Source organism: Bos grunniens, chromosome 3, assembly GCF_055505025.1.
Source record: "Bos grunniens cultivar Pamir isolate PY7600 chromosome 3, Bosgru_T2T1.0, whole genome shotgun sequence".
Taxonomy (NCBI): domain Eukaryota; kingdom Metazoa; phylum Chordata; class Mammalia; order Artiodactyla; family Bovidae; genus Bos; species Bos grunniens.
Window position 1 is genome coordinate 105,992,822 of NC_141167.1, and position 25,629 is coordinate 106,018,450.

At 54.8% G+C, this 25,629-nt stretch overlaps 1 protein-coding gene, 1 long non-coding RNA gene and 1 other non-coding gene across 19 annotated transcripts; 2 read left to right on the forward strand and 1 right to left on the reverse strand.

Moving 5' to 3' along the window:
* The first annotated feature begins 3,654 nt into the window (after positions 1 to 3,654).
* On the forward strand, positions 3,655 to 6,693 carry LOC147376616 (uncharacterized). The gene is made up of 3 exons (XR_015161083.1): positions 3,655 to 3,790; positions 5,256 to 5,490; positions 6,606 to 6,693. It is a non-coding gene; the product is annotated as an uncharacterized LOC147376616 (long non-coding RNA).
* Positions 6,694 to 8,766: 2,073 nt separating this feature from the next.
* On the reverse strand, positions 8,767 to 25,363 carry PBXIP1 (PBX homeobox interacting protein 1). Of its 17 annotated transcripts, none has more exons than XM_086393061.1 (13): positions 25,066 to 25,363; positions 24,545 to 24,594; positions 23,819 to 23,923; positions 17,849 to 17,935; positions 15,426 to 15,552; positions 15,130 to 15,194; positions 14,882 to 15,047; positions 13,186 to 13,416; positions 13,042 to 13,065; positions 12,652 to 12,734; positions 12,197 to 12,325; positions 10,343 to 11,568; positions 8,767 to 9,884 (listed from the first exon to the last, which is right to left on the reverse strand). In XM_086393061.1, the coding sequence occupies exons 1-13, from the start codon at positions 25,166 to 25,168 to the stop codon at positions 9,806 to 9,808; spliced, it is 2,475 nt and encodes an 824-aa protein (XP_086249187.1). In that variant the 5' UTR covers positions 25,169 to 25,363; the 3' UTR covers positions 8,767 to 9,805. The 17 variants fall into 17 exon arrangements, with proteins under 17 accessions (XP_086249187.1, XP_086249186.1, XP_086249204.1 ...); XM_086393060.1 differs by having other exon boundaries at positions 14,882 to 15,050; XM_086393078.1 differs by lacking the exons at positions 23,819 to 23,923; positions 24,545 to 24,594; positions 25,066 to 25,363 and adding exons at positions 14,512 to 14,528; positions 14,701 to 14,797; positions 18,921 to 19,101 and having other exon boundaries at positions 14,882 to 15,050.
* Positions 16,014 to 16,144, forward strand: LOC147376618 (small nucleolar RNA SNORA51). The gene has a single exon (XR_015161746.1). It is a non-coding gene; the product is annotated as a small nucleolar RNA SNORA51 (small nucleolar RNA).
* Positions 25,364 to 25,629: the final 266 nt, after the last annotated feature.

The window sequence follows — 25,629 nt, forward strand, 5'->3', positions numbered from 1 at the left end:
CTCCACTGAACAGTTCATCCCCTCCAGCAGACCAATGGAGAGTTGGAGTCTCCTGTTCAGTTGCTGGTCCACAAATTATTTCCATCACTATAAGGTAGAGATTTTGCCTTCAGTTTTATGGCTGAGAAAACTGAGGCACAATTCAATGAATATTGTACAGCCAAGATAAAATCTGAGCAATCTGTATATTAATATATAAAAAGACATGCTTCTAGCATTCAAAGAGCATCTGCTATAGACTGTAAATACTTTTAACTTCATATTCTTACCATATCCGTAATATAGGCAAAGCACTATGTAAAAAGTAAAAGAATGACCATATGATGAGCAATTCCACTTTTGGGTATGTATCCAACAGATTTGAGCATAGGTCTCAAACAGATATAAAATTCACATCCCTATCAGCACTAGTCGCAGTCATCAAAAGCTGAAAACAATTCAAATGTTCACCAACAAATGAATGAGTAAACGAGGGAATTCCCTGGTGGTCCAGTGGTTAGGGATTGGCACTCTCACAGCTGGGGCCCAGGTTCAATCCCCGGTCAAGGAATTAAAATCCTATACCCCGCTTGGTGAAGCCAAAAAACAAACAAACAACAACCAAAGAAAACCCCAAACAGATGAATGAATATGTGATATATACTTACAGTGGAATATTATTCAGCCTTTAAAAAGGATAAAATTCTAAGGAGGGGAGAGGAGGGTGAGACGAATCTCAGGAGTAGAACTGACATGTATACACTGCTGCTGCTGCTGCTAAGTCGCTTCAGTCGTGTCCGAGTCTGTGCGGACCCCATAGACGGCAGCCCACCAGGCTCCCCCGTCCCTGGGATTCTCCAGGCAAGAACACTGGAGTGGGTTGCCATTGCCTTTTCCAATGTATACACTACAGAATGCAGCACAGATAGCTAGGGGGGAGCTGCTGTGTGATACAGGGAGCTCACGTTGCTGCTCTGTGATGACCTAGAGGGGTGGGATGGGGGTGGCATGTGAGGTTCAGGAGGGAGGGGATACACGAATACATGTAGCTGATTCACTTCGTTGTGCAGCAGAAACTAACGCAATATTGTGTGAAGCAATTATACTCCAGTTTTTTTAAGCTTTTAAAAAATCATAGAATCTATGAAACAGACAGTTGGCTTAGGGAAAAAAGAATAAAATTCTGATACATGTTAAAATTTAAAATAATAATAATGTAGGCAAAGCAAGGATCCTCCCATCTTCAAAAGAAACACTCTCCAAAAATTTAACTAATGTTCTCAAGGATGGTGGCTACATCTAAATATTGAACACAGTAAGAGAACAGAGTTTTGTTTTGGTTTCTGTGGGGGTAGTTTGTTTGGGGTCTTTTTTGTTGTTGCGCTGGGGCTTCGTTGCAGCGCTCAGGCTTCCTCTGGTTACGAGCAGGGCCTACTCTCTAGCTGCAGTGCACGGGTTTCTCCTTGAAGTGGCTTCTCTTGTTGTGGCTCGAAGGCTCTAGAGCGTGGGTTTAGTAGCTGTGGCACACAGGCTCAGTTGCTCCGTAGCGCGTGGAATCTTCCCAGATCAGAGATCGAACCCATGTCCCCTGCATTGGCAGGTGGGTTCCTAACCACTACACCACCACAGAAGTTTGAGTTTTGTTTTTTTTTTTAAAACGAAGATTCGTGATTTTGAGGCATGATTTTGTTTTTCCATTAGATTGTTTTGTGGTAAATGTAAACCTTGGAGCTGAGGGACAGACTACAAAAGAGCAATTGAGGGGAGTTCCTGCTGGCCTAGTGGTTAGAATTCCAGGCTTTCACTGCAGTGGCCCAGGTTCAATCCCTGGCTGAGGAACTGAGATCCATGGGGCAGGCAAAATGATTAGTGATTTGTCGACTTCATCTGTCATTTAACAATCTTAGTGATAAAGGCCAATGTTTATTTTCTTTTTTTAAATTATATATTGTAGTTAATTTACAATGTTTTTGTTAGTTTCAGGTGTACAGCCAAGTTATTCAGTTATACATGTATATGTATCTATTCTTTTTCAGATTCTTTTTCCTGCATAAGTTATTATGGAATATTGAGTAGAGTTCCCTAATTATACAGTAGGTCTTTGTTGGTTACCTATTTTATATATAGTGGTGTGTATGTTACTCCCAAACTTCTAGTTTATCCCTCCCGCCTCTACCTTTCCCCTCTGGGGACTGTTATTTAACAATGTTAGTGATAAAGTTTGATATTTCTTTTCAAAAAGAGATTGAACACTCACCAGGCTCTTGGAAAGAATATCAAGTAACAGCCCAGGGCCAGGCCCAGTGTATGAGTGCTCCATAAGTGACTGATGAATAAATGAATGAGCATATTAATGGGAGCTCTTACACAAAGAGTTGGGGAGCCTGGATTTTGAGGCTAGAAGGCCATTTGTGGGTATCCTCAAGGCTGAGACCTCATAACCCCACATTCAGTTGTTCTGGTTCCAGGGCAGCTCCAGGGGTCCCCTCTCTCCCTCCCAGCCCATCCTTGGCCAGCCTCCTGTCTCTCCCGCTGCTGCCCCCCTGTGGCCACCGCTGCAGGCATCACTGCAGAAGGAGCCAGGCGTGAAGTCACTGCTCAGCGGCAGCAGAGGAAGACTTGTCTTGCAGCAAGCCGCTCCTCCAGACCTCACCTCAGAGCCTAAATTCCAAGGGTGAAGAACCAGAGAGAGGAGCGGAGTTAGGAGGAACAAGGGACTCTTAGTCAGGCAGGAGGAACAGGGGACTCTGGAGTCAGCAGCCCTGGGCTCTGGTCTCTATTCTGTCCCTAGCAAGCTTTGCGACCTTGGACAAGTCGACTACTTCCCTCTCTGGGCCTCAGTTTCCACCTCTGAACAACAAAAGAGGTGGAACCAGTGCTTATGATGGTCCTTCCAGGATTGGCCTTCTCCTACCCACATGCTGGGGCCAATCAGGTAAGCAGCTGCGAGCCAGAGAGGAAATGCCTCCAGGGCCAGGTAGCTGAAGTCAGGGGCACACAGGCCCAGGGAGGAGGAGTCAGCTAAAGGGACCCAGAGTGTGTGCACGCATGCAGTCACTTCAGTCGTGTCCAACACTTTGCAGCCCTGTGGATTGCAGCCCGCCGGGTGCTCCTCTGTCCATGGGATTCTCCAGGCAAGAATACTGGAGTGTGGGGCCATGCCCTCCTCCAAGGGATCTTCCCAACTCAAGGATGAGTGGCAGGTGGATTCTTTACCACTGAGCCACTGGGGAAGCCCACAAGGGACCCACAGATGGGAAAGCAGTGGTATGGACATTTCAAATTTCCACTGGCGTCCTAAGGGCTTCTTGGGGGCCAGTCTTCCTCCACTGTCATTGTCCAGCTATCATAGGACCTTAGGCAAGTCGGCTCCTCCCTCCCTCTCAGTTCTTCGTCTGTATTAAAAAGAGAGATTCATGGTCTCATTTCCTTTAAGGTCTACTTCTCATGAGATAAAAGGCTGAGGAGGGCTCTGAAAGTCCATGGCCCATGGAGATGAGAGGGGCGGCCTGTTTCTCACGCCAAGGTTCCTGCACTGGGCCATCCCTACAAAGAAAGCTGCCTCCCCAAGGGCCCAAGGCCGCATTCCAGATAAGCAAGCATTTCTGGCAGGTCCGTTTGGCCCACAGATGGTTGAGCTTCCCAAGGGGGCGGTCTGACACCTCCCTCCCTCTCCACAGTGCATGGCTTCAGGTTTCTGCCCATGGGCCCTGCATGATGACCTTTCACTTTGACTGCAGAGAAGGGCTCAGTGGTGACCTCAGTGGATGCACTCCCCTCTGCTGGGTGCCTCCCCTCAGGCCCAGTAAAGGTACGTGTACTGACTGGTAAGAAGTTCTCCAAAGGGGCCCTGCCCTGGAAAGGAATTTGGGGGTGGGCAGGGGGTAGGAGGGACGCAAGGACTGGGAGGTAGGCACATACAGCTTGGTGGAGCAGAAGGGTGACCTGCTGGAAGACTGGCTTTATCCCTGTCCCACGTTGTAAACAATCAAGCCCACCAGCTCCCCCTCCCCCGTCCCCAGCCCCCTCCATCCCCACTGCACACACCTCACCCCACCCCACCCCTTACAAAACCAGTTCCAGCCTTTCCTCCTTTCCTGGTATCATGTGAGGATGCCGTCATCCAACTGTCACAAGGCTGGGAAGCTCAGTGTGTCCTTGGCTCCTCCCTTTCCCTTGTCCTTGGCGCATCCAAGGCCAGGCCATTCTGATTCCCTGCTATAAATCAGGCCTGCATCGTCTATCTCCCTCCTGAGTTGCTGGCTGACACCTCCTACCTACCTCTGATTTCATCTCTTTCTATTCCACCCTTCCGCCTGCCAGCTACCCTGCACCTGTGTGTCTTCCTTTTTCATCCCCCTGCCCCTCACACCTCTCCCCATTTCCTATAGTGAAGCTCCCCCTTAGACTTGCAAGCAGCCCTAAGGGAGAACTTGCTCCCTTGCAGGACCGTGAACTTAACACCATCTGACCACAGGGCTGTTCCATCCTCCCCTAAGGCCTCACCTCTGCCTAGTCTGAAATCCCCTCCCCATCATCCATCCTTATTATCTTCAAGGTCCAGCTCAAAGGCCACCCCTTCCTGGGACTCCCCTGGTGGTCAGTGGTTAAGACTCCATGCTTCCATTGCAGGGAATGCAGGTTCAATTCCTGGTCAGGGAACTAGGATCCCACATGTCACATAGCACAGCACCCCCAAAAAAAACACCACCCCCTCCTTCCTCTTCACCTTTCTGGCACCGGTAAGAGAGTACTTTTAAAACTCTGCTTGGTATTACACTCACATATGTAAATAGATAGTCAATGGGAGTTTGCTGTATGACTCAGGGAACTCCAACTGGGGCTCCATAATAATCTAGAGGGATGGGAGGTGGGAGGGAGGTTCAAGAGGGAGGGGACATAGGTACACCTATGGTTAATCCATGTTGATGTATGAAAGATATCAAACCAATATTGTAAAGCAATCATCAGTCAATTAAAAATAAATATTTTTGATTAAAATGTTAAAAGATAAACTATAATTAAAAAAAAAAAAAAAAAACCACCTCTCTGGTTGGTATTAAACTAATTTGGTTAGCCTCAGGGGCAAAGACTGTGGTCCCCCCAGGACATAGCACGGTGTTAGGTCTTGAGTGCTAGCTGGCATCTTTTCCCTGTCAGCTCCTACTACATGGTCTGGAAGCCAACACCCTCTGCTCCCATATCAGTAGGTCACAGAGGCCTCAACTTCCCCTTTAGAGGCTAAGTAAAATAAAAATAACTAAAACTTTTGACAGCACTCTACAGTTTGAAAAGCCTGTTCCTTTGCCTTTGGATGATTCATTCCATCATCACAACAACCCCTGAGGGGGATCTACAGGCTCACTTCAGTGATGGGAAAGCCGAGCCCTAAAGCAAGAAGGCCTGCAGGCAGGCAGTTGTGGAGACTGGAGACTGAAAGTTTGCCCAGGCTACTGGTCTAGTTAGAAGAGACCCGGGCTGGGTCTCCACCTGGCCCCGGATAAAGACCAGGTGAGTGGGGAAGGGGCCCACTTTGGTTCTATATGGGCAGGGCCTATTCCAGAAGCCAAGGGCTACCAACGGGATGGGCAGCAACCTTGACGGAAGGCCCACAGGGGAGGGATAGGGAACTCGGACAACCCCCGAGAATTAGTATTAAGGGGTTTCTGTGGCTCTGACCACTGGCTGGTGAGAGCAGCGAGGAGGGATCTGCTATGGTCTGGGTTTAGGCCAATAACCCCCACACACCCCCCACCTGCAGACCTGCCAGACCCTCTGTGAGCAGGTGAAGTGTGGAGGGACCAGGAGTACCTATGACCCAGAACAGATGAGAGGAGGAGATGTCCCTGCACCAGGTGGCCCTGGAGGTTCCCATGGCAACAGCCTGCCAATCCAGCATCTGTCCAGGGCCCCAGCAGAGGGGGCTGGAAGTGGTCCTCCAAAGGAACACAGGCCTCTGGCCTTCAAGGAGCTTATAGGGTGGGGCAGGCTTGAAGGTGACCACCACCCCGTCCCTACTCCCCAGCATGGGTGGGAGTAAAAGGCAGCGGTGAGACTGGGGCCTGGAGGACCCAGGGAAGCAGGAAGAGATGGGGAGCATCCTGGAGGAGGTTAGGGCTGGAGGGGGCATGATGAGAGAAGGTGGCGCTGAGGGCAGGAAAGGAGGTGAGGCTGAAGAATGAGGGGCCGGGGTGGGAGGAGGAATGGCAGGTTGGGGGACCGCAGGGAAATAAAGCTGGGGGCCGGTCAAAGGAAGCAGAATTTTTCCACTTGAGAGGGGAAAGCCAAGGAGGGCCACCCCCGACTCTAGTGATTCCCCCAAGACACCCCGGAGCTGAGCACTTAGCTGGGGGAGTTCCCAGAGGAAAGGGCAGAAAAGCCAAGTGCTTAAAATACCAAATGCTTAAACTGGAAGGGCCCAGGCCAGATCCTGGGGGCCAAGCAAGGTCGTGTGGGAGAGTCCAGTGGGTCTACCCTCCTGCATGGTCAAAGATGCCCCCGGCCCTGTGGGAAGGAGGGAGCTCTGTTCCCACAGCTCCAGCCTCCCTTGGCTCGTCTCCACGTGCTGTGCCTATGACCAGCGAGCATCCTATGATCTGAGGCTTGGGGTCCCCCCTCTTTACCAGCGCTGCTGTAGGGTGTGACAGAGTGGCACAGTGACCTACAATGGGCAGGAGGATCACTGACGGGGGACACCTGAGACAGGGTAAGCAGAATGGCCAATGTCCTTGGTGTCCTGGCCCCTCCCCAACCTACCCCCTGGGTTAGTGGCCTTTTCTTCCTGATTCAGCAGTTTCAGAAACCTCCAGCTCAGCATATCACTTCCTGAGTGGCTCAGAAAGAGGAGGGGGCTTGGGGGAACTTCCTAGCCTCCTTGAGAGTTCGTTATGCAAACGAAGGAAATGGGCCCTAGAAACGAAACTGAGAAGCCCCATGCAGCCCACACCCTCTGGGAACCCAGGGGGCCAGTTTGTGTCCCCTCCCTTTCTAGCCTGCCTCCCTCTCCAAGAAGTGTAAGTTCTGAACACCTGCAGAAGGCAAGCAATGTGAACCAGGCTTCCTCAGGTGGATGATGGTCCACAGAGCCAGGATGCCAAATCCAGACCCTGGTCCCCAGGCTAGACTGTACTTGCTTCTCCCAACACCCACTCTAGAAGACTCTTTTCCTAAAGCCCCTTTTCATCGACCCTCTGCCTATGAGGAAGTTCTTCCTTAGGTCTAACTGCAATCCCTCATGCTGCAGAAAGTGGGCTCCACTGGACTATAAACTTCTTAACACGCCTCTGTATTCTCAGTACCACACTGCCTCTGGTACACAATAGAGTGTAAATGTTTGCTGAATGAGTGGACCTTGTTCCATCCCCACCCTGCCTCACCCCCCTCCTATTAGAATTCAGTTCAGTTCAGTCACTCAGTCATGTCTGACTCTTTGCAACCCCATGGACTGCTGCACTCCAGGCTTTCCTGTCCATCACTAACTCCGGGAGCCCAAACTCATATCCATCGAGTCAGTGATGCCATCCAACCATCTCATCCTCTGTGGTCCCCTTCGCCTCCCGCCTTCGATCTTTCCCAACATCTGGGCCTTTTCCAATGAGTTCTTCGCATCAGGTGGCCAAAGTATTGGAGTTTCAGCTTCAGCATCAGTCCTTCCAATGAGTATTCAGGACTGATTTCCTTTTCTCCTTGCAGTCCAAGGGACTCTCAAGAGTGTTCTCCAACACCACAGTTCAAAAGCATCAATTCAGCTTTCTGAATAGTCCAACTCTCAAATCCATACATGAATTAAATAAGCTAGTACCCTTAACGGAGAAGGCAATGGCACCCCACTCCAGTACTCTTGCCTGGAAAATCCTATGGGTGGAGGAGCCTGGTAGGCTTCAGTCCATGGGGTCCCTAAGAGTCGGACACAACTGAGCGACTTCACTTGCACTTTTCACTTTCATGCATTGGAGAAGGAAATGGCAACCCACTCCAGTGTTCTTGCCTGGAGAATCCCAGGGACGGGGGAGCCTGGTGAGCTGCCGTCTATGGGGTCGCACAGAGTCGGACACGACTGAAGTGACTTAGCAGCAGTAGCAGTACCCTTAAAGTCCTTTAACAGTGAGCAACCCATCAGTTCTTACAGAAGCACTTGTTATCAATTATAGTCCCCTCTTGGGCAGACCCCTGGGCTTCCCTGGTGGCTCAGACAGTAAAGAGTCTGCCTGCAATGTGAGAGACCCGGGTTCAATCCCTGGGTCAGGAAGATCCCCTGGAGAAGGAAATGGCAACCCACTCTAGTATTCTTGCCTGGAAAATCCCATGGACAAGAGGAGCCTGAAGGGTTACAGTCTATGGGGTCACAAAGAGTCGGACGTGACTGAGGGACTAATACACCTCAGCTCTACTAACACGCACCTTGGACCTGGCCTGAAGTCACACGTTCATTCTGTCCCCCCATGGGGATTTCCAGGCCAAGCAAGAAGCCCAGTCAGGAAGGACTTTCTAAAGAGAAGCCTGGGGCAATCTGGGTCTTCCCAGGCGAAGTAGCCAGACAGTGGCCCAAGTCAGTGGGACTGGGGTCCAAGATTTGGGGCACCAAGTGGTGAGGTAGGTGAGGTCTGGAGCAAATGTGGAGCCACGGCGCCACCTAGTGGTTCCCTCACCCGCCCCCCCCCCCCGCCCCGCCCCGCCCCGCCCCGCCCCCAATGCAGAAGCCTGCGCTGTGAGGTGGGGGTGGGGAGCCCCTCCTCCACACTCTAAAGGGAGTGAAATCACTTCTGAGTGCCAAATATTGGACACATATTTTGTTTACATTGATTTATTTACAATCCTGCTGGAAGAGTCCCCAGCCCTTCAATCTCCCTTTTTGGGGATTAGAAACCCAAGGTTCCCAGGGATTAATTTGCCCAAAATCACTCAACCTGGATTTGAGCCCAAAACCCACTTGCATATTTCTACATCTCCCAGGGATGCAGCCAAGACAGCTGTGAGCAAAATGGGGAGTTCCAGCCCAGAGGGCCTGAGGTTTGCGGGGAGAGTGAGGTGGCGGGGAGAGGAGAAGGTGAGTACCAGTATGAGGTGGTGGGTGTGGGCTTCCCCTGCGCTTATAGAAACAGCCCTAAGCGACAGAGCGCCCCCAATGTCACAGCTCCTACAGAATGTTATTGGAATCTGAGTCTACAGTTCACAAGCAGAGGTGAGGCCACGTGAGGAGCAGGGCTAAAAGGGGGACTTCGAGTCTCTAGGGATAGCTCCTTCCAAATCTAACAAAACCCCAGGGAAAGCCTTCAGGCTGGGCCTCCAGCCAGCCGGGAGCCAGCCGGGAGCCAGCCGGGCGAATCGAATCCCAGGGTGCATGGGTCAGTGTGTGCAGCCAAGGGGCCCACTCTGGGCCCTCCTACAGACAGACACACACACACACACACACACAAGTTCTCTGGCTTTAGAATCTGAATTGCCCCATACCTCATATCCCACCCTACAGACACACACACACACACACACACACACACACACACCACACACACCACACACACACAAGCACTCTGGCTTTAGAATCTGAATTGCCCCATACTTCTTACCCCCACACAACCCTCCTAAAAAACAGGCCTCTCTCCCATCCCCCCTTCACAATCTGGCTGCAAGGGTCGCGGCCCTAAGAATTTGCATTCATTTGCATAGACAGCACAGCAGCTCCAGCTAAGGCCTTTTTGTGGCAGAAGTGGTGTCAGTGCAGGGCTGGGTGATCTCCAGGCTGCTCTGTGAAGGACATTCAATGACACCAACGAAGCCGAGGGAGGTGGCAGCTTAACGGTTCCCAGGGGACAGACAACGTGGGGCCTCAGCCCTGGCGGTGGGGGCTGTGCTCCTCCCTGGGCCCCACAACTCTGTTCTGCAAATGTTTGTCCTTCTTCCCAGACCTGTGGGGGGGCAGGGAGTGGAGGCAGGAAGAGGCCTTTAGAGAACAATGTCGTGTGATGAGAAGGGGGGCCCCCTGACAGGGGACCCTGTTCCCCCTAAGGCAGGTGACAGGGGCAGCCACCATCCATCAGACTGGGGGAGGGGAGTGTGGCCAGACCTGGTGTCCCAGGACAAGGCCCCAGCTGGGGAGACAGGAAGCAACCTCTCTTACCCCCCAGACCACACAGGTATAGACAGCACAGGGCAACTTGGGAGGGAAAAAACTCTAGCCCCAAAGGGGACTCCCCAGGACCACTCTGGGCTGAGCTCAGGCTCAGCTTTCTGTCCTCAAGAGACAAAACCTCAAACTGAACACCGACAACTCAGGGCCCTTCACACACACACAGACACCCCGCCCCACCATCACCTCCTGCCCCCTGCTCTGTCCCACTGACCCAACTCCCCCACAGCTGCCCACCTCTTCTTCAGTGCTTTGTCTCCAAAGAAGTGGCTGAAGATGAAATCCTCAAAGTCGTCCACCGCGTCGTCATCACCTGTTTGTCTCACCGCCACCTCCTCCAGCTGGTCCTCCAAGGCGTCTACAAAGTCGCGGAAGCGGAGGCGGTCGTGGCGGAAGATGCCATCCTCGCCGAAGTAAGCGGGAGAGAGGGGCAGCTCCTCGGTCAGCGGCCCAGCCCAGGGCAGCCGCGCCAGGTACGTCCTCAGCAGAGAGGCCAGCTCCTGTTGCCGCACGGGGGCTAGCTCTATGCCAAAGAAGGCCAGGCCCTCCTGCCGGGCACACTCATGCACACCTGAGCAGCCCTGGGGTGCCTGGTACTTGTGCCTGGACAGCTCTGCCCAGAGTGGCAGGGGGTCATGCCTGTCTTTAGCCCCTTCCTTCCACCGAGGGTGTTTCTGCCTCTCTCCAGAGGGGTGGGGGCGCCCACTTTTCCTGGGGGGCTCCTTGGAGCGCTGTTGCTTGCCATCCTTCTTGCCGGCCCACTCCTCCACCCTTGGCTTGCCCTCCTTCCGCCTCCCCGCCAGCTCCCTGTCCTCCTCACCCCGCCAGCTCTTCTCCCGGCCGGATGCCTCCTTCTTATGTTTCCAGTGCTCGGTCTTCCAGTCCCCTTGCCTATCCCACCACTTTTCCTTCCCACTCAGCTCCCTGGAATTCTGGAAGTGAGGCTTCTGATGCCAGGCCTCTGAGACATTGGCAGGGACCCCAGGGTGCTGGCTCCAGTTCTCCAGGCCCCGCAGCTTCTGGGCCAGCCTGTGACCCAACTCAGCCAGGCCAGCCCGGGCTGGATCCCCTCGGCCCGCCTCCTTCAAGCTCCGTTCCAGGTCCTGCTGCACAGACCCCAGCAGCCGCCGCTGCCGCTCCAACTCTTGCCTTAATGCCTGGGCCTCAGCCTCTAGTTGTTTCTTTTGCTCCAGGAAACCAGGGCTTGGCTCCTGCCCCGTGGGGCCTTGCTCCTTGGTGACCTGGCCAGCCTGTGGGCCTCTGCCCCACTGGAGACACAGCCCATCTGCACCCTGGACACAGTCAGCCTCCAGTCCCTGAAGCTGGGCCCGCAGCTGCTGCAGCTCTGACTCCAGGGCCCGCTGGGAGGCCTCGCCCTGCTGGAGGGCCCCTCGGAGCCGGGCATTCTCCTCTTCTAGCCCTTTGGGCTGACGCATCAGGCTCTGAAGCTCTTCCTTCTGGGCCTGGAATGGGAATAGGGATAGAGGACCCAGGGAGTCGTCAAGGATGGGTCCAGTGCCTGCTACCCTAATTCCATTCCATTATAGCCTTTATGGCCTGAGAGACTCAGAGGATTTGGTTCTCATCTCCCACCCCATCTGCACCCTTCACCTGACCCTGGGACCCCCAAATTCCACCACAGGCCTTAGCTCTGTCTGTTTATAAGCCCACACGTCTTTAATTCACTTAAAGAGAGCCAAGATAAGACTCTCATTGCCCTATTTCCACCTCCTGTACCCAAAACAGATATTATTAACTGATCACAGCACTTCTTCCCACTGAGTCTTGGCATGTTCTTCAAATCCTTCTCCACACAAGGCTCCAGGTAGACCATGCCAATCAAGCAGAGGTGGCATGCCACGTGAAGCAGATATGCCAGTCCTGGCCTAACCCTTAGCATGCAGGACGGGAACAAAACATGGAAGACGACTGGACTCTAGTGGGAAAGGGAGGGACTGGACTCTAGTGGGAAAGGGAGAGGGTCAGCGTATGTGGGTGAACACAGGAAACTTCTTTGCAGGGAGGAAACTGGACAGACAGACACGTGGCCTAGGGAGGGTGTCTAGTCCACCCCAACCTGCTTGTGCCCACCTGCAGCTGGGCCTGCAGTAGTCGGATGTCCTGGTTCTCCTTGGCCAGCTTATCCAGCAGAAGGGCCATGTTCTGCAGGCTGGGGACACTGTCCAGGAGCTCTGAGGTCTGTAGCTGCTGTAGTCCATCCTAAGGGCAAAGGTGGCTCAGTCAGTAAAGAATCTGCCTGCAGTGCGGGAGACCCAGGTTCGATCCCTGGGTTAGGAAGATCCTCGAGAGAAGGGAATGCTACTCACTCCAGCATTTTTGCCTGGAGAATTTCATGGACAGAGGAGCCTAGTGGGCTACAGTCCATGGGGTTGCAAATAGTCAGACACGACTGAGTGACTAACACACACACACACACACACACACACACACACACAAGGGCAAAGGAGCCAGTCACCCCAGCCCAGCCCCACGACCCCGACAGCCCCCACCAGGCCCCTCACACAGACGGAGACAGTCACACATGCCTGCCCATCCCCCACAGCCTCCAGCATCTCAGTATCAGACTCCACATCTGGCAAGACCTGCAGGTCCACTTCCTCCAGGGGCCCTGTGGGAAAGTGGAATCCTGAAGCTGGCCTCAAGGCACACAGAGCCCTGTCCTCCTCCTCCTCCCTGCCCGCCCCCAACACATACACACAGTCACTGTCCTGTCCTGGACCTCACCCTATGGCTGAGGGATCCAGCAAGGTAAAAGGTCAAGGGTCACCCCGAATAGCTGACATAAGGCCTATAACTGAGCAAAAAATGTACAGCCCCCAGCATCCCTACTCCTGACCCAGAGAACTGCCCCCATCAGCCTCCCTCAGGGCTGGAAGGGGACAGACACAAACTGGTCAGGGCCCATCGTCACTCACCACTTTCAGACTCTGAGAGACCACCTGAAATGGAGACAGAAGAGTCTGGTCAGGCCCTCAGAAGCAGGGGCAGAATGGGGTCAGAGTACTGCAAGAGGGGCCAGAGCAGAGCCTCAAGGTGCCAGCAGGGGAGGGACCACTCACCAAAGAGGAGGACCCCCAGGCCCAGCAGGACCAGGGACCCGAGGAGACACATGTTGAGGGAGATGCCCAGCTGCCCGCCTGCACCCTCGCCCTGGACCTGGTCCTCCACACCCAGGGTGGCCGCGGGCTGAGGAGTGCCGGGCTCCCGACCCCGCCGCCTCCGCAGACCCTCCACATCCACATCGGTGTCGTCCTCGCTGCTGGAGTGGTGGGCCTCCTCCCTGATCCAAGCTGGGGGAAGGGAGGGGGCCAGGACAGTAAGGCAACTGGAGAGACAGGACAGACAGACAGACAGACCGGAACCAGAGGCAAACACAGGAGACCCCCAGCCCTGATCACAGAGGGAGAGCATGGAGACCCTGCCCACATGTGCCTGGGCATCAGTGACCACCCCTGCCCAGTCTGGAGACCAGTCCTTTCTACTACATACAAGATACAAGAGCAACTTTCATCCTAAAAACGCCCTCCTGCTCCCACTTGTGCCCCCTGCCCTGGTTCTGTCGGAAACCTGGCCATGCCCTCTCAGCATCTCTTTTCAATGCCTGGCTGCTCCCAGTCCTAGAGGCAGAGGTCTCCCTGGCACCATTTCTGCTCTTCTGCCCTTCTCACCGCACACACAATCACCCAGTCTCACCCACCCCGCCGGCTTTCCCCTAGAGCAGATTGAGTCCCTCATTCGTAAACTCCTGACTGGCCTCCCTAGAGCTCCAGGCCTGGATGTCTGACCACCTCCTGGTCTCTTCCACCTGGCTGTCCCTGGGGACCAAACACTCCACACGCTGCCTGCCCTCCAACCTGGTTCTCTCCTGGCACCCCCCCGATGCAGGGCAAGACGCCAGTGCTCCACGAGCCAACCTCAGCCCTCCCTCTTTGCCTCGCATGCAGTTTGACAACACGACCCCTAAACATCTCAGCGGCACATGCCTCGCATCTGCCTTAGTTCAGGTCTTCCTCAGCTTCATCTGACTGCAGTTGCCCCCTAAATGGCCCCGGACCCCGCCTCCCCCTCTACGCTGTCACCCCTCAACAAAGATGCATTCACACACTCCTGCCACCAGCCTTGGACGCAGCCTCCTCGGTACAGGACAGGGGAACCCAGCCCATTTTGATGCTGCAGCCCTGGCCTGCAACGTTCTCTTCCTCCTACCCTACCTACCAAAAGTCCACTTGCTCAAGGTTCCACTCAAATGTCCCCTCCGGTGTGAACCTTTTCCCCAACTGTCCCTGCCTCTCCCTCCCCTCGACCTGTCCCCGACTAAACCACTCTCCCCCCCTTCCTGTGGGGGCACCTTAATCACACCACCTTTGCCCCCTCACAAGTCCGACTTGCACCCTGGCTCAGTCTAGTCCACCTCTTACACAGGCCGTGAAGCCAACCTGCTTTCCCAGAGCTGACTCGTGGAAGGGACTCAGGGAATGAGAGCCAAATCAAGAGGCAAGTAATAGAGGAGGCCCCACAGTAGAGAGTAAAGAGTTAACCTAGACCTAGGCCCTGCCACTTATCAGCTGTGTGACTTAAGCCTGAGTGTCCCCGGGGGTGACGGTGGTGAGGATTCACTGATACAGCTTAAGGAAGGCTCCAAGCTGCCAAGTCCTAGGGCCTGGACCGGAGCTGTGCTCGGCAGTGATGTCTATCTATTCCCACTCCAACACCTTCTAGAAGGATAGTGACAGGAGAAACAAGGAGGACTCTCACCTGTTTTGGGGGATGAAGGCAGGCTGCGGGGGGGGCTCTGATCCTCCAGGTCCTGTGAGTCTGGTTCCAGGCCTACCACCTCAGGGGTCTCTTCCAAGTCTCCCTGGGCCTCTGTGTCTCCTGGGCCAGGGGACTCCACTCCAGGGTCATCACCTTCCAGGACACCCTGCTGCGGATACAGCCGTGAGCACTTCCCACTTCCCCTGGCCCTCCCCACTTCCCGCCCTTCCCCCAGGGAAGGTCCTCACCTTGGCCTCAGCCTCCTCTGACAGGATGGGCCCAGATTGGGAGCTCTCACTCTGGGACACCGTCTCTGTGGCGGGAGAAAAGACTCAGGAAAAACACCACGGCCCCCCTGGCTCCCACAGGCTGCAACCAGGCAGGAAGGGACAGGAGAAAGCCAGGATGGGATAAGGGAAGGTTTAAAACTGAGATCAATGCTGGGAATAAGACCAACTGGCCTCCCTCTCCCTGAGGAAACTGGGAAACCCCAGAACATGGAAGACAGGTGGCTGCACCGCCCCCCTAAGCAGGGCCCTGTTACCTCCTCCATCCAAGGTCCCAGCCGATTCCTCAGCAGCTGCCCTGGAGGGGCTCTGAGGGGCCCCGGGAGCTCTCTCGGATTCTGGGTCATTCCCAGATTCAGGACCCAAGGTCTCCACAGGCAGGCTCTGGGGGCAGGGGTACAAGCAGAAGGGCTGCTCTAGAGGAAGGACGGCAGGACAAAACCAAGAGCACGGGGTGCTCTCCAGGGTGCCCGAGACCAGCCCGTGCTCAGGGGTCCCAGCCCACACCTTACACATACATAATACACTCAGCAGTGGTTGCTCCAAAGTGGGCAGGGGGCAGCTGGCACTGTGACCTCTCTGCTCAACACAGTGTTCAGCCATTCCCTAACTTCACTTGCTGCTCTGAGGAACTTTTGGAGGCCAAGTTTCTGTGAAATGAAGACGCACCACTGGGGACTTTCCCGGTGGTCCAGTGGCTAAGACTCAACATTCCAAATGCAGGGGGCCGGGATTTGATCCCTGATCAGGAAACTAGATCCTGCATCCACAACTAAGACCCAGCACAGCCAAAAAAAAGTAAATGTTATTTTTAAAGGAATCCTATATTTACAGGAATTAACTTCAGCCTCCTGGTACTTACTACAGGCTGTGTTCTTATACTGACAGCATAGAAAGAGGAGTCAGAGTAAACCCACCCTACATACAGCCTGGGCAGGCACTTTGCCTGGTCTGTATGGTGAATGGGAGTACATGGAGTTGAAAAAAAAAAAAGAATTAAGTAATTCAATCAGACATTAAACTAATTAAAAAAAAAAAAAAAGGACCACTGGCCCAAGACACTGGACCACTCTACAAACCTGGCAGCCCACCACCACCTCCCCAGAGAAGCAGCTGCAGCCTGGGTCTCCCTCCCCACAGGTGACCAGCTCAGTAACCGGCAAGAGAACAAAGTCCTCTGGAGCCCAAGGATCACAGTCCCATCCCCCACGGGCTTCCCCCCAGTTCTCACAACGGGCCACCTGCTCCATCTGCCAAACTTTTCTGGCTTTTCCCGCTCCCTGCACACCCCTCTCCCAGGAGCTGACAGAAGCCCACCTCACCCCAGCCACAGCCAGCCTGCCTCCCAGGGTGTTCTCAGCCCAGCCATCTACAGCCTCAGCCTCTCCTTTTTCTGCAAACGCCCCCTCAGCAGGTCCACCGCCTGCTCATCCCATCCATGGCTTCCGCTAAACTTCCAAGAATAATTCTTGACCTTAATATGTTTCTTTACAAGACTCTTTTTTTAAAAAAGATTTTTTTAATGTGTACCATTTTAAAAGTCTTTATTGAATTTGTTACAATATGGCTTCTGTTTTATGTTTTGGTTTTTTGGCCCCAAGGCATGTGGGAATCTCAGCTTCTGGAACAGGGATCTAACCCCCAGCCCCTGAGTTGGAAGGCAAAGTCTTAACCACTGGACCGCCAGAGAAGTCCCTCTTTACAATTTTCAAGTCATCTTTTTCTCCCAGTCCCTCCTATGTTAAAGGAAACACAACTCCTCCTCATTAAAGGGAGGACAGCAAGGTGAAACAGCTGGCCTGAGGTCCCCCAGCTGTCTGCAAGGCAGCCAGGGCTCTGGCTGGGAGCACGGCGTCGTCCGCTCTGCCAGCCAGCCCCAGTCCATGGGTCCTGCTCCAGCATCATACTGAGGGCGGCTCCCTCACTCCCCATCAGTTTCTTCAAGGCCACTCAAACCCGACGTCTCTAACTCAAACTCCTGAGCTACCTCCCTCCCTGTGGGATGAACATACCAAGTCCTTGACAAACTCTCCAGCCACTCCATTCCCCATCCTGCCAGTCCCCTTCTCAGAGGCTTCAGGGCACAGGAGTCCACTGGGTTCTCATCCCACCAACTACAACCTGGACTGCAGGACCTTCAAAACGCTCTCCCCCTGTTCCCACACAGCCCACATAGTGGCTGCACCCTCTGCCCACAGCAGTGATGGTCCTGACCCCCTCCAGCTCAGAGCCTGCCCGCTATTTTCCATCAAGGGGCGGCCCGAATGCCTGAGCCAGACCCTACAGGCCTCCTCCGGAGGCTCGCAGGCTCTGATCCAACCTCACTTCAACACTGTCTGGCCCACGTCTCCACCTCCTCCATCAGACCTCCTCAGTCTCCCCAGCACAGCTCATCTACTGCTGCCTCAGCACCTTTGCTAATGCTGTTCTCCCCACCAGAATTTCTCCCCTGCTTCTCACAGCTTACCCCAACAACTCCTTTCTTTCAAGCCACGGTCCAACTCCCAACTCCTGACTCCTGGGGCCTGATCGTATTCTCCCTGCCCCTGGAGTTCCTCTCAGAACCAGCAGGAGGTGACAGGTGTGATAATCAGGAGCAAGGAAGGGGGACAGACCCAAAAAGCAGCCCAGCCTGGCCAGAAACCCTATTCCATATGGTTCCCAGGCCTGCTCTTCCTACCTCTGAGCCGGCAAGCACCCAGCTATTGTCCGAGTCTGGGCAGGAGGCCATCACCGTTGAGGTCCCCGCAGCTGCTGAGGCTGCCACCTGCAGAGAAAGGCTCTCTTAGGGACTCCAGCTCCCTTCGGGGGAGAAGGGATGTAGACAGAAGCCTCAGCTGGGTTCCAAGTGTGAGGGCTGGGCAGTCACTTCCAGAACCAGCCTGGTTCCAGTCCTTCTGACCCCAAAATCCGAATTCTTCTGGGCAGTATTTGCCTTGCAAATCAGAACGTACCAACAGCTGCAGTGAAGTTTGCCTTTCCCAGGGAGCAAAAGAGCCCTTGGGAAACTGGGAAATGGAACTGACCTTTAAAGGTCAGAGAAGCACAGGGCTGGAAAAGCTCTGGGAAAAATCCAGGCCAACTCTCTCATGTTATAGTCAGGGAAAATGAAGGCCCGAAAACTGGCTGACTTGACTTGCCAGCGATGAATAGCAAGTGAGAAGACTGAGGAACAATCTGGCCCTCCCTTCCCCTCCCCAGGCTCCCTCACAATCCCACCTCCTCCCCCAGGGCCTGGAAAAGGAAACCCCATGGCCTTCGTCAGCCACAAGTCTCCCACCAACCCATCACCCACCGTTAAGTCCTCTGTATGGTCTAGTTTGGGGTCCTGTTCACTGGCAACACGATGAAATCAATCAGCTAAGATTCTGATATAACTGAGTTCAAGGATCAGGCTCCGAAAAATCTGCCAAATGATTCTCACATGCAGCCAGGGCCGAGAGCAACAGCACAGCTTACATCCATCTGAATATACCTTTAGTAAGTTTCCTTGTCACTCTCCATTCTAGGTCGTTTCCCTTCTTAGCAAACTCCAGCGTTTCACCTGAGGACACTTGAAGGTGACTAAGAAAAGGGATTTGTGGCAACTCTCATGTATACAGAAAGCACTGTACCATTTGCAAAGCATGGACAATAACCACGGTTGTGGCCCTATTCCCTGCTAATCTGCTCTGACATGGTGGAGTAGGGGTGGGAAATCACTCCAGCTTCAAAAGCCTGACACAAAGCAGGACAAGAAGAGAAGGACCTACCCCTCCGTCTGTGACCAACACTATGGCCCCAGGCTGGCAACCGGGCCCTGGCATAAAGCTGAGGGGAGGATGAGCTAAGCCCCTGGTCTTGGACTGTGATCCTTTAGAGGCTTACAAGACTGCTTGCTGAGGGGCTAGAAGGATGGTAAGTGGAAAAGGATCCTGAAAGGAAATCCTGGGGAGAGGAAGTAAGGCTGGGGTAGAAGCGCAGCAGCTCTACTGTGGGAAACCACTACACTTCCCCCTTCAGTGGGACACACCATGGGAGCCCTACACAGTGCCTCCCAGAGACAGGCCCCCATCCCACAAGGAGAGAGAAGAACGGCTGCAGTGACTTCCCCACACCGCAGTCCAGCGGGACACCCCCGGCCGGCTTCTACAGGCATCCACAGAACCGTCACTGTGCTGCCTTCTGGTCTCAGGCCCCACCCCCGCCACTCTGTCATCATCTCCCCAACCCCAGTTGCTGCGTGTGACTCTTAACAGGTGGCAGCAGGAAGGAAGTGGCAGCAGCTTGGGCTGAAGTCCCTGTTTACCCCTGGCTGTGTACAGCCTGCTCAGGTCCTCCAGAAGCAGGCACTATGGCAACCAGGGTGATGTCAGACCTACTGTCTCCATGGAAACCAGAAACGGTATTTGGGTCAACAAGACAAACACTTCTGAGACCCAAACAGAATACAGTCTGGAACCTGTGCACTCAGGGTTCCAAACCCTGGCTGGTACCTCTCTCTTGTTTGGATTCGCTGAAGATCCCATAAGTTCTCCCTGTTCCCCCCCAGGCCAGCATCTCACTGCCTTATTAGGAAGTTCTTTCTGCTGTCTAATTCCCACCCTTCCCTGCTGCTTTCAGATCTCTTTCTTCTCATCAACCTCTTGGAAGAACACCCACCTCCACCCCCTCCTCACTACTCCCTCTCCTTTTTTCAGGCAAGATTCAACAAAAACATCCTGTAAGGATTGTCAGGGACTTATGCTATTTCCAAAAGACAGCTAAAGGGGGAGCTCTGCCACTCTGTTTAAAGCTGGGAAGTTTCGTCCAGCTAATTTCAACCCCTCTAAGAGCTGTTTCCCCAAACCTCTAAAATAAAGCACCCAGGGCTACAAAAACTTGTCTGGGAGACCCAGAGCAAGTTCCTGTTTTGCAAACGGCCGCCCATGATCCCCCTCCCTCCCGGCCCAGAAGTGACAAACAGCTCTATAGATCCTGGGTGGAGCTCAACCCTTCAACGTTCTACCCCTCCTCTCCTCTACCCTTCCTCTCCTGGGGATCTCTGTTGCCCCTGCCCCGCTAGGGCATTACCTGACCCAGCTCTTGCTTCAGTCTTCAGCTGAACTTGTTGCTGCCTCTCCGGCTTTACAGATACAAGAAAGGAAGGTCACGTGACTGGGAACTGACCAATGGAAAGCCAACTTCCCTGAGGGGGGCGGAAACTTTTGGCCAATAACAGCTAGACTTGAGAGCCGCGGGGGTGCGGCGGGGGCGGGGCAGTGGGGGCCGCCTGCAGAGCCCCTAAACCTGGGCTTACCTCCCGGTGGGACACTGGGGTTCCAGCAAACTCAACTGGGGGTCACCTCCCCTCCTTTTCCAGTGGCTAAACAATTTCTGAAGGGAAGACCCAGAACTGAAAGGCAAGGGGGTGGCATGTCCAGGACAAGGAGCCAGGTTGGTCCCAGGATAGACAAGAGACAGCTGCAGGATGGGGGAGGAGAGTGGCAAAGTGTGGGTTGTCCCTACCCTCACCCTGGCGCCGATTGTTTAAGGATGCCACTATTCTTTTTTAAAAGGGGCAGAGGGGGGTGCTGAAAAGCATCCTAAAATGCAATCTGCTAGACCAGGGCAGCCCCTTCCCCCACCCTTGGAGCTACACTGACCTCCTGACTCAGGAGTGGGAGTGGGGCACTACACGGAGAAGCACTAATGGCAATTGTCTCCCTGAAGCCTTGGGGCCGAAGATCCTGCTTGGCTCTAGGCCTGGCCCAGGAATGTGCTCAGAAAGGAAACTTGTGTTCTCACAGCAGGGACACAGGGAGAGATGGGGCAAAGAGGCCTCCCCAGGCTCCACAGCTTGTATTAGGTCAGCTCAGGGGCCTGACTCTTCCAGCTATCCCCACTTCCAGAGACCCTGGGGGGTCCCTGTCCTCACCCCCGCAACCATCCTCACCAGCAGTGACTGACTCATTCCAACCTTGTGCACACCAACACCAAGGAGTCCAGGTGTGGATCTTCCGAGTCATTTTATTAATCCAACCGTACAAAACTTTCCCCACCACATCTCTGCCACCCCCACTTTCTTCCAAAAAGCAGTGGCATGAAAGGGAGAGAGGGACTGACCAGGCAGCCCCCCATCCCTGGCCAGGAGCCATCTTACAAAATGCAGGGCGGTGCAGCGGGTGGGGTGGGGTGGGGTGGAGACCACAAAAACATCAACAGATAGAGGGGCAAACAGAACCACTAACACAACACAAAGTTGAGCAGTGAGGGGGTTGCCATCTCTGCTGCAGGATGGCAAGGAACACTGGAAAAGAGAAGCCGAGGCCACTCCCTTCCTTCGCACAGCCTCGAAGGCTGCATGCTCCACCGGGGGAAGGCAAGAGTTCTGCAGTATACCTGTCTTCTCTTCACATGTGTAAGGTCCCAGGAGAAGTGGGGGCAGGGGACCACCAGCTTCTCTCAGGGCCAGACCCCTAGCCTGCCTTCTCTACCCCATTTGAGGAATGTGTGTAGGAGCTGTAGGGAACAGCACGCAGCTGTGAGGGGCTCCTCATGGGGCCCCAGACCCATCTCTGGCAGGCAGGGCTTAAAACAGAAAAAATAAAGCCTTGGCATGGAATTTGGCTGAGAAGCATGAGAACAGCTCGATCACCAGGCCAGAGAAGACAGAACAGCAGGGAGAGAGGGGAGCAAAAACATCCAGGCTCTGGACTGCATTCTAGTACCGCATCAGTGAGGGTCCTGCAGACTCCCCAACCCATAGGCTGTGACAGGGATCCTTTTATCAGGAGAAAAAATGAGGTATAAGGGCTCTGCGCCTTTTCAAGCTTTCCTTCCATCAAGGCAGGGAACTCGAGGCGCCGAAGTTGAAGACCAGCGCTTAGTGGGGGAGGAGGGGTGTACAACCACAGAATCTGGGCTTCCAGGACAGTCTGAATGTCAAATATTCTGGTCTGTCAGACCACACATCCCAATTTTTGGCAAAAACATGGTCATTAGGGAAAAAGCACAAGAGAGGCTGAGAAAGGACCAGTGACTTTGGTATGAGGGAGATATGTCCTGACAGCATCTTATCTACTGTCTCCAAGCCCCAGATCACCAAGAACTGCCATAGCCACGTACTCTCCTGCTTCTTCAAGCTATTTGGTTTCTGAAAGGGGACGAGATGGACAGGTGAAGGAGTCAAGGGGAAGGTAGGAAAAGGGGAAAATCTCCATTTATTCCCTAAAGCTATCTCCCAGCGCCCATGAAAGGGCTACCGCAGAGATGGGAAGAGACCCAACTCCTCTGGCCAGAAACCTTTAATACTGGACTCCAAACACTAAGGCTGGAGCTGTGGAGCTAGAGAGGCATGTTAGGCACAGGTGTTGGGGGCATCCATCATCTGTAGAGGGGACACCCCTGCCCTTCGGATCTTCCTCCAGCCTTTCCTCTTGCAGCCATACCCCTGGGTTTCCAGAGACAGCCACCAAAAATGGCTCTCTTGGCAGGGCTTTGGTTTCCTGAACCTCTGTAGATCTCAATGCGTAAGTTTCCACAAGAGTGAGAGATACAGGCTCTTCTGCCTGCCCACCTCAGTTCCTTTTTCTGCCCCCAGGAGCCACTGGGTTTCTCCCCCTTGGGGATGGGAAGCCGATGGAAACCAGGACCAAGAGCCAGACAAGAAGGCAATCACCCTGAAAGAGCAGGGAGGAACATGTGCACTTCCCTGGGCCCCTCGCCAGCATCACCCATCGTTAGCGGCCACCAGCTGCCCCATGCCCTCGCGGATGTAGACAGACTGAATCTCCTTGGTCTTGAGGCAGAGATCGCAGGCCCAGACAGCAGAGGCCTCGGTGGTCAGCAGCCCATAGGCGCTCTCAGTCATGCCTGTGCACTCACGGTGGAACCACTTCTGGCAGGAGGCCTCACACAGAATGGCATCTTGGTCGTCATTCACCTCGCTCCGACAGGCACCACATGGATACACCAGGCCTGGGGGAGGCTGGGGTCCTGAGCCCCCACCTGCCTTTCCAGGGGGTGCCAGGCTGTTGGCATCTGGAGTGCCCCCACCCCGCCCACTGCTGTTTGGAGGAAAACTGGGCTGATTCCCATTAACAGCAGCAGCCGGGGAGCCCGAGTGGGGCTCCTGGGGAAAAGCAGTGGCCGCAGGGGGATTTAAGGGCTTCCCGCCATCCTCACCACCAGGGCCAGGAAAGCCAGGGTCCGGACCAGGGAAGGGACTTGTGTTGGGAGGCAGGCTGGGGAGCCCCTGACCAGGTCTCTGGAGAGAAGGGCCAAAAGGTGCCCCTGGCTGGGCAAAGCGTTGGGGGAGAGAAGGGGGGCCCAGCTCCCCTCTGGGAGGTTGTCCCATGGTGGGTGAGATCATGGGGCCAAATCCCCCCACTGGGCCTGGCATCATCTGCCCACCAGGCGGGCTAAAGTTCTGACCCAGAGGCTGGTTGAAGGGTTGGCTGGGAAAATTCATGTTACCTGGGGGTGGATAGCCAGGGCCCTGGGGGGGCATGTTGAAAGCAGGGCCCATGGGGCTGGGAGGGAAAGGGGGTGGCTGTCGACGAAGAGGCTGAGGACCTCCTCCACCCCCAGTGCCATAGCCTGGGGGTACCTGGCCTGCCATGCCCCCCTGGACACGGAAGCCCCCAAAGGGGACGGGACTGCCAAGGAATGGAGGGGCCGCGCCCCCCACCTTAGGGGCTCCGAAGTCATCCTCAAAAGGGTTGGATGCAACCAGGTGATCCACCATGGGAGTTGGGGGTGGTGCAAACTCCGTCAGGTGAGAGTACGCAGGGCCCTGGGGAAAAAGATGAGGGAAAGAGGATCATGGAGAGAGACCCAGAGCTAAACCAAGAGAGCACCAGAAACACAGAACCAGTTTTAGAGGCTAGTACCGGCCAGTTCAGACAGACCTTAAAGTGCAACAAAGAAACACAGTGGAGACCACAACCAACACAGCGCCCTAACTGTTCTGAAAAGGGGCAGAACTACACTGGAATCCTAGTTTTGACACTGAGTAACCTCAAAGTCCTGGAGCAGGCACTGAACATGTTTAAGCCTCAGGTTTCTCACCTGTAAAACAATGCTATCTCCCAAAACCACTGAAGCATTTTAGCACAATCCCTGGTACTTAGAAAAGGTTCAGCAAGTGATAGCTGTTATCATCATGGGGGAACCAGAACAGGACAAAAAGGGGAGAAGACGATTCTAATCCCCGCTGACAAAATCTCTGGTCAAATCGTCTCATCCCTACCCTACTCCCAAAATGTTATAAACTGAAGGAAAGGACCAGAAAAGGAACAAGAAAGACAACTTTCTCTTCCCCCTGCAGCTGATGCAAGATGAAGACATTGGGGTGGCAGAGCAGAGAACCCAAAGGGGCTACCAGAAATTACCCCCACAACCAACCACCATTCACCTGAGTGTTTGACTTCCTTCGCTTCTTTTCTGGACTCTTCATTTGCAGACCTGGAAAGGCAGTAAAAGGCAGACACAAACAAGTTTCCCTGAGGTTTCCCCAACATCCTTTCTCCCAACCACGATCTAGGAGATCCTTCTAATTTCAATATATTCTTGTTTATTTACTTAGTATCTAATACTTTGTTAGATACTAACAAAGGTACACTACGAAGAATAAATGGGATGCCACACTCTCAGCTGCCTCTTCCTTTAAATGAGAGACGTCCCCATCTCTTGATAGCCTCAGACTCCCAAGTGGCTCCTTCATTCCAGGTGCCCCAAACTCTAGGATCGGCAGTCAGTGACCCCTCGTCACCAACCCTTGGAGGGCTCCACCCACCTATCCTTTCCACTGAGCCTCCCCTCTCTTCAGGGCCCTCAGCCTGAGAACCGCCACCTCCCCGGCCCGCCAGCCCTCCCTCCAGGTCCGAGAGTTCTGAGCCTCGCCAGCGCCAGCCCCAGCCCCCTCAGCGTTCTCACCGGCCTTGCCCTGCTTTCTCCCGGTGCTGGGCGGCGCAGGGGGCGGTGCGGGGCCGCCACCTCCCTCCAGCTTGTCCGGTGGGGGCGGCGCCGAGGCGGCCATGGAGTGGGGGACCCGGGTCAGCAGCGGCGGGGGACGGACGCGCCCTCGGGGTGCACCATGGCCCGGAAGGGAAGGCAGGGGCGGCGCAGGCCCCCGCGCGGCCGCAAGCCCGACGTGCGGCGAGGCGGGGGTGCCGAGCCGCGGCGCCAACTGCACGCTCGCCCGGCCTCACCGCCCGCCAGCGGCCGCAGCCACAGGAAGCGGAATTCGGCGTGGCAGCCACCACTGCGCTCGGCGAGGAGGGGGAGCGAGGCCCGGGCCAGACCCTCCCCCGAGCGCTGGGCGGGCAGGGCCGTACCAAGGCGCAAGCCTGGGGGAGGCCGTCTCCAGCCCGGGAGCGCGGCGTGCCGGCTCGCTAGGGAAGACGGCAGCCCGTCGGCCCTGCGGCTGGGCCGTACCATCGCGCGCCGAGGGGCCGCCGCAGGGGTGCACGCTGGCCCGAGCCGCCTGGGGTCAGGCTG